Source organism: Phycodurus eques, chromosome 6, assembly GCF_024500275.1.
Source record: "Phycodurus eques isolate BA_2022a chromosome 6, UOR_Pequ_1.1, whole genome shotgun sequence".
Lineage (NCBI taxonomy): Eukaryota > Metazoa > Chordata > Actinopteri > Syngnathiformes > Syngnathidae > Phycodurus > Phycodurus eques.
Window position 1 is genome coordinate 7,264,685 of NC_084530.1, and position 10,199 is coordinate 7,274,883.

At 40.1% G+C, this 10,199-nt stretch overlaps 1 protein-coding gene across 1 annotated transcript in view; it reads right to left on the reverse strand.

Annotated features, from left to right (window-relative positions):
• Window positions 1-9,825, reverse strand: part of rps6 (ribosomal protein S6) — a 14,360-nt gene extending 4,535 nt beyond the window's left edge. The window contains exons 1-4 of the mRNA XM_061679608.1: window positions 9,766-9,825; window positions 9,041-9,172; window positions 5,546-5,756; window positions 2,003-2,149 (exon numbers count right to left, since the gene is read on the reverse strand). Coding sequence (XP_061535592.1) covers window positions 2,003-2,149; window positions 5,546-5,756; window positions 9,041-9,172; window positions 9,766-9,771 — 496 coding nt within the window. The 5' untranslated portion in view covers window positions 9,772-9,825. The remainder of the gene's footprint in view (window positions 1-2,002; window positions 2,150-5,545; window positions 5,757-9,040; window positions 9,173-9,765) is intronic.
• Window positions 9,826-10,199: the final 374 nt, after the last annotated feature.

Sequence of the window (10,199 nt, forward strand, 5' to 3'; positions counted from 1 at the left end):
TGTCTCTCCATCTTTGTTTGGTCTGCTCTGCGTGCATTCAGTGATTACCACCCGAAAAGAGGCTGAGTAAGGTCAAGTCATGCACTGTTTATGTGCATGGATGTGTATGTGTGTGTGTATACATGTATTATTTGATCCCTCAGTATATAAGTCTTTACACAACCAGGATTTTTGGGGCCGATCAGTGTTAATAAAATAAATAAATAAATAAAAAATTAAAAATTTAAAAAAAAGAACTGATCACTGGATGAATTGAAGCAATGTGTCTATTTAAATGGCTTGTTCATTTACTTTATATACTTGTGTACTGTATACTGAGTAACTTCAAAAATATTCTCTAGTCAGGTCATGTATTCTAATTAGACAGGTCAAACCAACATTACAACATGACAGAAATAATGGGTGCTAACTTACTGCACTTAAATTACTTCACACACACATACCAGAGTTTTAGAGCCAATTCAACGGAACGCTGTCATGTTTACATACAGTTAGTAACTAGCTTGCTAGGCTACATAACATTTTGTTGCCGCTTTATGAGCCGTATCATATTGAAAGTACGTGGCAGTTGGCAGCCTGGATGAATATACGGACACTGTCACATCCCATATCAGTTTCTGTGAAGAGGTGTCTGTACCAACAAAGTAATTTTGCACGTTCAATAAGCCGTGGTTCACTGCCAAACTGAAGCAACTTCGCCAGGCTAAAGAGGAAGCATATCGAATTGGGAATAGATCCCTGCATAATTGCGCAAGGAACCAGCTGACTAAAGAAATTAACATCACAAAGAGAAATTATGCAGTTAAGTTAGGAAAAACAGTTTATTGCTAATGATTCTAAATCAGTCTGGCATGGATTACAATCGATAACCAATTACAAGCGACCATTCCTCAAAGCTGACAACAATAAAAGACTAGCAGATGACTTGAACACCTTCTACTGCACATTTGAAAAGGACACTTTCACCGGACTATTGTTCTATCAGTCATTTCAAACTGCTCTAATTGCTAGAGGACTAAAGGCTAAAAATAAACAAGGTTTTGGATTCAAATATGCTGTATACGACGGGAAAGTGGAGTAAATGTCTTTGCAGAGCCGATCAATGACATAATGGATCGGCGAATTATGACAAAACCGATCAGCATAACATGGTAATTATCGGCTGGTACCGATCAGATTAGTGTAAAGTGTGTGTGTGTGTATATGTATGTGTGTGTGTGTGTGTGTTTATATATATATATATATATATATATATTAAAAAAAAACATTTATACATACATTGTTGGCTGTATTTATATTTCTGAGACTTTGGGATTGCGGAGGCTATTTTTATGTTGTGTTTTAATTTCAGGGAAAAAAATAAAGCATTCTCGACTTGGACAAACATTTGCTTTCAATGTTAGAGAACTACAGTTTCAACCAGCCACTGTTTGGGTCAGGTCGTATCTGGTGAGTTCTCACCTGTTCCTCTGGCAACACACTGTCCCACCTTAAATGACTACAGAGCAATCAAAAGGATCCGCTGGTGTGCCATGTGTACCATCAAATGACTGAACCAAGTTATAAGCGAGATGGCTTCTTGTAACTCATATGTGATTGCTCTGTACCTTTTGTCATTACCATAAAGACTGTAATGCTGCGCCGCTGATAGTAGAAGCGTCCCATATGTCTCGAATCATAACCTCTCTTTTTTTGGGTATACGCGTGTGTCCATATGGGACCGCGGTCCACTAGTTAGTGACCTCTGATGTAGAGAATGTCAAGAACCTTTAGCATAAACACTCACTTATTTCACATCCTCAGTGGGGGATAGCATTGTCAATCGAGAGCTGAGGCTTTACGGCAAGTGTGTTCCGTTTATAACAAGTTAACTCATAACCAACTGCCAACACATTAAGATCTGTACACTGTACTCAATACTTAGTTGCCATTAATTTGAACCCATTCAGAAGGAAATGTTCGTCTCATTAAATAGGTTTACTGACAACACCTGGAGACTTACCCTCCTTATTTAGGGGTCTCCTCACCACATATTGTCTGACATCATCCTCCTTGGCCAGATTGAAGAGCTTTCGGATCTTGCTGGCCCTTTTGGGGCCAAGGCGGCGGGGAACGGTGCTGTCGGTCAGCCCGGGGATGTCCTTCTCACCTGGAAGGGAGGGAAATTCTTCAAACGGTTGTCCGATATAGCAGATTGTCTGTTACATTGATGCACCTTTTTTTGAGGCCAAATGCACCCACATTACTGTACAGTACAAAATTGTTTTGCAGTTTTTTTCATGACCTAAAATGCCAAGCACAGCATAGATCATTTTACACTTTAAAGCATGCGAGTCCCAGGATGCACGTCTGGAAACAAGGAGTCGATGCAACTTATCACAGAATACAGATACAGTAATCCTATAACACGGTTCTTGCTTCGCAGATTTTTTAAATACAGTTTTATTACACTTTGTACAATATTTGTGTGTTATCCATTGCTCTCTCCCTCTGTCAATATACGTTTAGTTTTTTTAAATTAAATTTTGCCATGTCAATGCCCCACATTCAAGATGGCCGCTAAGTAGTAAGTGACAAATGATAACTATTTTTGGACACATTGCTCAGTTCTGACAGTCCGTTTTACCCAATATCCACGTCTGTTTAAATGTATGCATGTATATACAGTGAGTACGGAAAGTATTCTGACCCCCTTAAATTTTTCCCTCTGTTAAATTGCAGCCATTTGCAAAAATCAAGTTCTTTTTTTCAGCTGCAGGGACAGGAAGACTGCTTGCTATCGAAGTAAAGATTAATGCGGCCAAGTACAGTGATTTCCTGGACAAAAACCTCCTCCAGAGTGCTCAGGACCTCAGACTGGGCCAAAGGTTCACCTGACAAGACAATGACCCTAAGCACACAGCTAAAATAACAAAGGAGTGGCTTCAAAAGAAAACTCCGTGACTGTTCTTGAATGGCCCAGCCAGAGCCCTGACTTAAACCCAATTGAGCATCTATGGAGAGACCTAAAAATGGCTGTCCACCAACGTTCACCATCTAACCTGACAACTTGAGAGGATCTGCAAGGGGAATGGCAGAGGATCCCCAAATCCAGGTGTGAAAAACTTGTAGCATCATTCCCAAAAAGACTCATGGCTGTATTATCCTTCTACTAAATACTGAGCAAAGGGTCTGAATACTTATGGCCGTGTGATATTTCAGTTGTTCTTTTTTAATAAATCTGCAGAAATTTCAGAAATTCCGTTTTTCTTCCTGTCAATATGGGGTGCTGTGTGTACATTAATGAGAAAAAAAAATAACTTAAATGATTTTAGCAAATGGCTGCAATATAGTGAAAAACTTAAAGGGGCCTGAATACTTTCCGCACCCAATATATATATATATTAGTAGTGGTGGTTTAATCCACACTCACTAGTCAAGCGCAGCGGTTGACTGCAGTCATGGCTAGCATAGGGAGGAAAACCCTCGACCCTGCGTCATGTAAGTCATATGCAAGACAAAGGCTGCATTTAAGCAGCACCTTGCTGCACAATGCAACCAGGTAGTGGCCTTAAACTATTAGAAAAGTAATTGGGGTGTTTACTGCTGAAGTCATGAGGCCATACTCTGTTGTGCAAAACACGTTATGAAGTCCTGTCGCACACCCTCTTCAGTGTGGTCGAGCCAAGTCTTTATGAGCAGGGAGGAAAAAAAAAAAAAAAAAAAGTGGAATTATCATGGGATAATTATTGTCTGTCGCGCTCACCACACACAGTCACCCCCCTCTGTGAGTGTCACACAGGCACAAATTTGGCACGTCGCCTACTGACCGAAGCAGTGACTGAGTGGAAAATAGAGACCCAATATTAATATCCCACTCACTACAGATAATGCAAATTAAGATCAGGTATACTTTGCTTAAATTTCTTTTTTCAATGATGTGGACATAGGCTACTTTATAATAGTTTAATTCACTATGCATTTTTAAAGGAAGAGCATATTCCTTACATTGCACTGAGATGTTTTTCATTCATTATCCATATATAAAAGGAGACTGTATATGCCTTATATTGAACTTCAAGTTGTAGTCACGTAGTTTAAATGGCCATATTTGACATTTTGAGTTGAATGTTTGTGTTTAATAAGCAAAAGTATTTAAAAAAATAAATAACTGGAGGACAAAGTTCAGTTTTGTCTTTTTTCTTGCTTATCCGAAAAATTATCCAATCCACGACTCAAAACCCTGATCTGTGTGTGTTTTTTTTTTTTTTTTTTTTTTTTAAATTATGCATATTGTTGATTTATATTTGTACCGCTGGAGCAATTTTTATGTTGAGTTTGTTAGAAAAGTCTGACCAAAAAAAAAAAAAAAAAAAAAAAAAAAAAAAAAAAAAAGCATTCTCAGCTTGGACAAATATTTACTGTCAATGTTGGAGAACTACAGTTTCAACCAGCCACTGTTTGGGTCTGGTCGTATCCGGTGAGTTCTCTACTGCTCCTCTGGCAACACACTGTCCCACCTTAATGACTATGGAGAAATCAAAAGGATCCACTGGTGTGCCATGAGCATCCCTCAAGTGACTGTACCAGGTTACCGTAACTTGACATTTGCTTCCTCGACAGCAGTTGGCAGGCCTTTATTTGTACAAACCAGTCTTGAAATAAATATTGAACAATGTCACCACTATAAGTACAGTATAGTATATTTTTTGTGTGTGTAACATACCCTATTTTGCCTAAAGTATTTACTCACCTGCCTTGACTCAGATATGAATTTAACTGATATCCCATTCTTAATTCGTCAGGTTTAATATGACATCGGTCCACCCTCTGCAATTATAACATCTTTAACCAGGTGTGTCAAACTAATTTTTATTGTGGGCCACATTGTACTTACAGTTTCTCTCAGAGGGCCATTAAACCATATAAATGTTTCATCGCCTCCTCATATTAATACATTGACAACAAATTGATGGAGTTTTGAAATCAGAATTCAAGGATAATAGTTTGTTCAGCTATTCAAGTTACTGCAAAGAGGGGTTTGGTAAGCAAACAGGGCTTAAAATTTTGGTGGCGATTTTAGCAAGAATCATGCAAGTGATTTGCTTTCACGGGCCACATAAAATGATGTGGTGGACCGGATTTGGCCAGCGGGCCTTTAGTTTGACACGGGTCAAACTCTTCTGGAAAGGTTTTCCGCAGGGTTTAGGTATGTGTTTATGGGAATTTATGACCAATTTTCCAGAAGCGAATTTGTGAGGTTGCATACTAATGTTGGACAAGGCGGCCTTCTATATAGATACAACTGTATTTATTTCCACTGTCAATCTTTATCTATTCACCAGCATGCATGGTTAATGCTGTACCTCTCCAAAAAAAAGGGTCCGACCAACTGAAAGATTTGATCACACCAGTGCTACCAGTGCAAAAGTTGGTGTACACCCCTGTTTTTTTGATGGGAAGAGGTATGTGTAGTATTCAAATATTTGATGAAATGCAAAACAATGTTTTTGACTTCCAACTAAACCTTTTATGTTCAAACTGAGGCGCAATCTTTAAATGTTACCTTTCTTGACAATGACCAAGTTGAGAACGCTGAGGTTGGCATCAACGATGCAGCCACGGACAGACTTGCGCTTGCGCTCGCCAGTCCTGCGGGGGCGGTAACAGGAGTGGCCCTTGCTGAGCAGCAGGCGCACGCGGCCGTGAGTCAACACGCCCTGCTTCATGGGGAAGCCTTGCTTGTCATTGCCTCCGCTGATGCGCACCACGTAACCCTTAGAATAGAGGGAGATGAGGTAGGGTGGGTCACGAGATATGCATCTTTTGATTCTGAATAAGACATTTGCAAACCTCTACTTTTACATTGAGAACAGTTATCAACATTTTTGGAGGTAGACTGAGTGGTGGGACGTTACCACGAAAAATAAATAAATAAGGGGGGGGGGGGGTGCAGCCCAGTAGTTGGGGACCACTGCTCTTGTAATAGTTGTATAGTAGTCAATGGAAGGAATGAGTTAATTGAAAAGCTCAAAGGAGTGAATGCACGAGCACAACATGCTTACGTCATCAATGCGTGGAAAGGAGGCGGATGCGAACCGCACATATTTGCTTCAAGGAGCGTGACGATGCTCTGTAATGCACCATCATAGTTTGCAAATCACTGTTAAACAACGAAGATGTTGACGACGTCAGCGAAGACAAATGCTTGAAAAAAGCCTAAATGCCATAAGTGTGGGAGGGAGCATTTCAGACGAAGCAAAAAGACAAACACCGATGACATCCAATTGTTGTAAACACGGACCTTGCATATTAAAACAGCACGTCTATCAAACACGTCAATCTTTCAATATATCTGCCAAAGACACAGAATGCAGCGGACGACCAGAAGACCCAAGACAGGTAAAATGTACGTAGTGCAAATCAGTGAGATTAAGGTTAAAGTATTTTACTAACATATTGTTAGGTCCCGCGGAAGGTTAAGGTTTATGTTAATTAGGACTACCTTCAAATTTGTGGCCAGTTTATTAAGACGGTGACAACTGCAATCTGTGCGCGGCTTTAACATGACCTCACATAGGGTGCTTGTCATATTTGTTAAGGGACAGTTTACAGTTTTGCTCCATGTAGGCTCGGACCGCACGATATTTTGTTTGAGCATCATCATTGCAATGTAAATGTGCGCAATAGTCTCATTGCAAGGACTGCTGCGATGTTGCTGTACTGCAATATGCAGTGAACCAACTGCAATATTAAAAGTGGCCAGCAAGGGGGGGGGGCGGGGGGGGCTGTTTGGACATGCTAAAAAGATTAGCGCCCATGTTACAGTAAATTACAACTTCAAATAACACACGGAGCAGCCCAGAGTGTTGTATACTTATCTCTTTTTATTACAACAATGAATGAGGACATGGGAAAGAATCTACACCTGCTGTATTTCCTATTTCGCACTTCAGAATGAAACTACGCATGCACACGGCAGCTGCGTGAGGTGTGTTCAGGGACATTGTGTAAATGGGAGTGAATCTGTTCTTTTGTAATACAGTAAATAATTATAAAAAATTAATTAGTAGGAAAATTATTTGTATCAGAATGCTTTAGTTAAAATACTGTACGTTTCACGCTGTAATAAGGAATTTATTTTGTTTTGTAATATAAGAATAGAAATTTTTTTGTTAATATAGTCAGCCAGAGCTGCGAGGAATGCAAAGTTTATGTCCTTTCACCATCGTTCTTGTCATACTATGTTGTGCGTTTTTGTTTGCACATAAGGAACAAAAGTCCTGTTTCTGTTTTCATTCTTTATTTTACAAGATTTTCCTCAAGTTGCCTTTTATTTTGTTTTTCAAAGCCGGTTACTATCCATGAAAACGTGGTTCCAGCCAGACCTGTGAGACAAGTATAAGTCTCACCAAATCACTTTTCGGTGTTTGGCAACTCCATGTCACGATTGCTTAGTAAATTAGCATGTTTCTTCCCGTCTTCCCCTGTTAATTACTTGCCATTCTCCCTTAGTTATAACGATACTTGTAAGACCAACATTACATGACATGAATAATGGGTGCTAAATTACTGTAATTAAATTACTTTTTTAAATTAAATTACTTCACCCAGACTGAAGCTTTAGAGCATGCTTCGACAGAACGGCGGCATGTTTACATCCAACCGTTCGTGGTACCACTAGCTTGCTAGGCTACATAACATTTTATTGCCTGCTTGTGAGTCGTATTGTATTAAAAGTACGGGAACATACCTCAAGCAAGTCTTAAATGAACGTCCTCTCCTGAGCACCGGTAACCCCCATTGTGTCCTTATAATACAAAGTCGGCGCGCTCCACTCTTCTTCTTGTCGCCACGGTAACGAGTGTACCCAGTCGCATTTGAGTTGACAAGATAAAGTCCAGTGATCTTAAAAAAAATTGCCTTATAGTCTGATCCAGGCATTACGTGTTGTCTTGTCTGTTCCACACCGCCGAAGTTTTTTAAAATACCTTTATTGGCCGTCAGATATTTCCAATACTACGTCAAAAGACGCGCGACAAGGCTAAAAATAAACTAGCTTTTGGATTCAAATATACTGTGCACGATGGCGACGCGGAGTAACTGTCTTTTGCGGAACTCTGCGAACTATGACAAAGATCAGCCGATCAGCATAAAATGCTACATATCGGCCGACACCAATCAGCCCGATAAAATTGACGTAAAGTCTACCTATAATTGGTACAACAGGTTGACACCGGGCGCAAAGAGAACTTTCGCCTCTGCAGCTCGGTAGCAGGGGCATAATGAAATAACGTGCACCAAGGAAAGCATTCCTCTTTGTACCCGAACAGCAGAAAGCAGGGAGGATGGGAGGCTATTCAAATGTTGACGCCCCCCCTTACAATATAGTGTTTATTTCATTATTCATTAATTTTCCGCACCGCTTATCCTCACTAGGATTCATTTTTAAAATTTGTACCGGCCAGTGTCTGAAGTGTCAAGGTGGCCCGACACAGCGCCGTACGGGTCTGTAACTTTGGATGCTGGATTTGTTTTCCTCCTCAATATCTGGAACAATCACTGTTAAGGACAGAACGAGTCAGCAGTCAGTGATTTCCACAACAAAATATGGACGTTCCGTAATATTTGACAGCTCTGATACTGTCCCATCTTATGGGAATGGGAGTTCTTAGCTGCCACATAATGGAATGCCGTGCTTCTTCTGCTGTAAAATGTATTCTTATGCGGCTACACTTATAAGTTAATTGTGTACTGTCGAACCTCAAAAGATAATTTGAAAAACCCCTCTATTACTAATTTCATCAAAAGTTGTACAAAAAAAATTTGCTTCATAATTATTTTTTGGGTAGACAAGATGAGAGAGGCCTGCAGTTTCAACCAACCACTGTTTGGGTCTGGTCGTATCCGGTGAGTCCTCTACAGTTCCTCTGGCAACACACTGTCCCACCTTAATGACTACAGGTCAGTCAAAAAAGATTCCGCTGGTGTGCCACATTTACAGAATTATCAAACATTTACTGAATGAACCACATTTTAAGTGACCAACATCAAATCTTACCTTCCACTCATCTCCAAGGGGGTCGGCAGCCACCTCGGTGGCCATGCGCTTCTCATAGAACGTACGAAGCTTGCGTTCATCATCCACTTCAATTAGCTTTTGGCAGCCAGTAGCGGGAAACGATATGTTCAGCTGCAGGACAACAGTGACATTGTGGTCATTGACGCCGAGTTCCACATGCCAATGACAACTTGACGAGTGATACAGAATCAAATAACTGTACAGCCCTAACTACTTGAGATTCCAAGTCTAAGTCCGAAAGAAATATTTTCACTAGTTAAACTAGTTGCCACTAAGATTAGGAGCGGACCTGAAGCGGTCTATAAAAAAAAAAAAAAAAAAAGATCATTCAACGAAGGCCTAAAACTAGCTTCTTCGCTGGTCATGCCAGAAAATATTTTTTCAACAGCAATTTTAGCGTTTTCCAGACTTCAGCAACGACGTGGGTTTAAAGAACGATTGTGCTCACACGCACATTTCGTCAAGTGTGACTTCAACTCAATGCACATTTATTTCTATGTGTGAGCCGCCATGATTCACAACTCGATAGTCGACAGACATTGCTAGCTGGAGCAACAATCAAAGCTCATCCTCGGCGACAAGCGAACTTTGGCTACAGATTTTACGACCGCTTCATCTTTTACAATCATTGGTTGACATACACAGTGGTATTTTTTTGAAAAAATAGTTTTCTACTAAAGTATACGCTTAAGCAAACGTTGTACCTTCATTTTGCCAAACCGGCCCCACGACGGTCCGCCACGAAAAAGAGACCGGATATCCGTCTCAGGATCTCACATAGCTGAAATGCTCTCGCGATATCTCACGTTCCGCTATTTTATAACTAAATTATTAGTTATTGAAATGAATACAACATCGTGATTCTAACGTACGCAACATAATAGATAAAGTTCAACATATTTTTCCCAATCTGTTAAATTCAATATCGGTAAACGTTATCTCCAAATGAATCTCAATTTAACACCACTTTAGTCACTTGTACAATGAACGTCCAGTGCATGTATTTATTAGTATTGTGGCTGTAAACAAGTCAACGGAATTTAATTCAATAATTAACGTTTCAACTGTTTAAGCTTTTGGAACAAGCAAACGTCCGCTTGCCTTGTACAGAGAGTTACGCAAAGACAAGAAAATTACC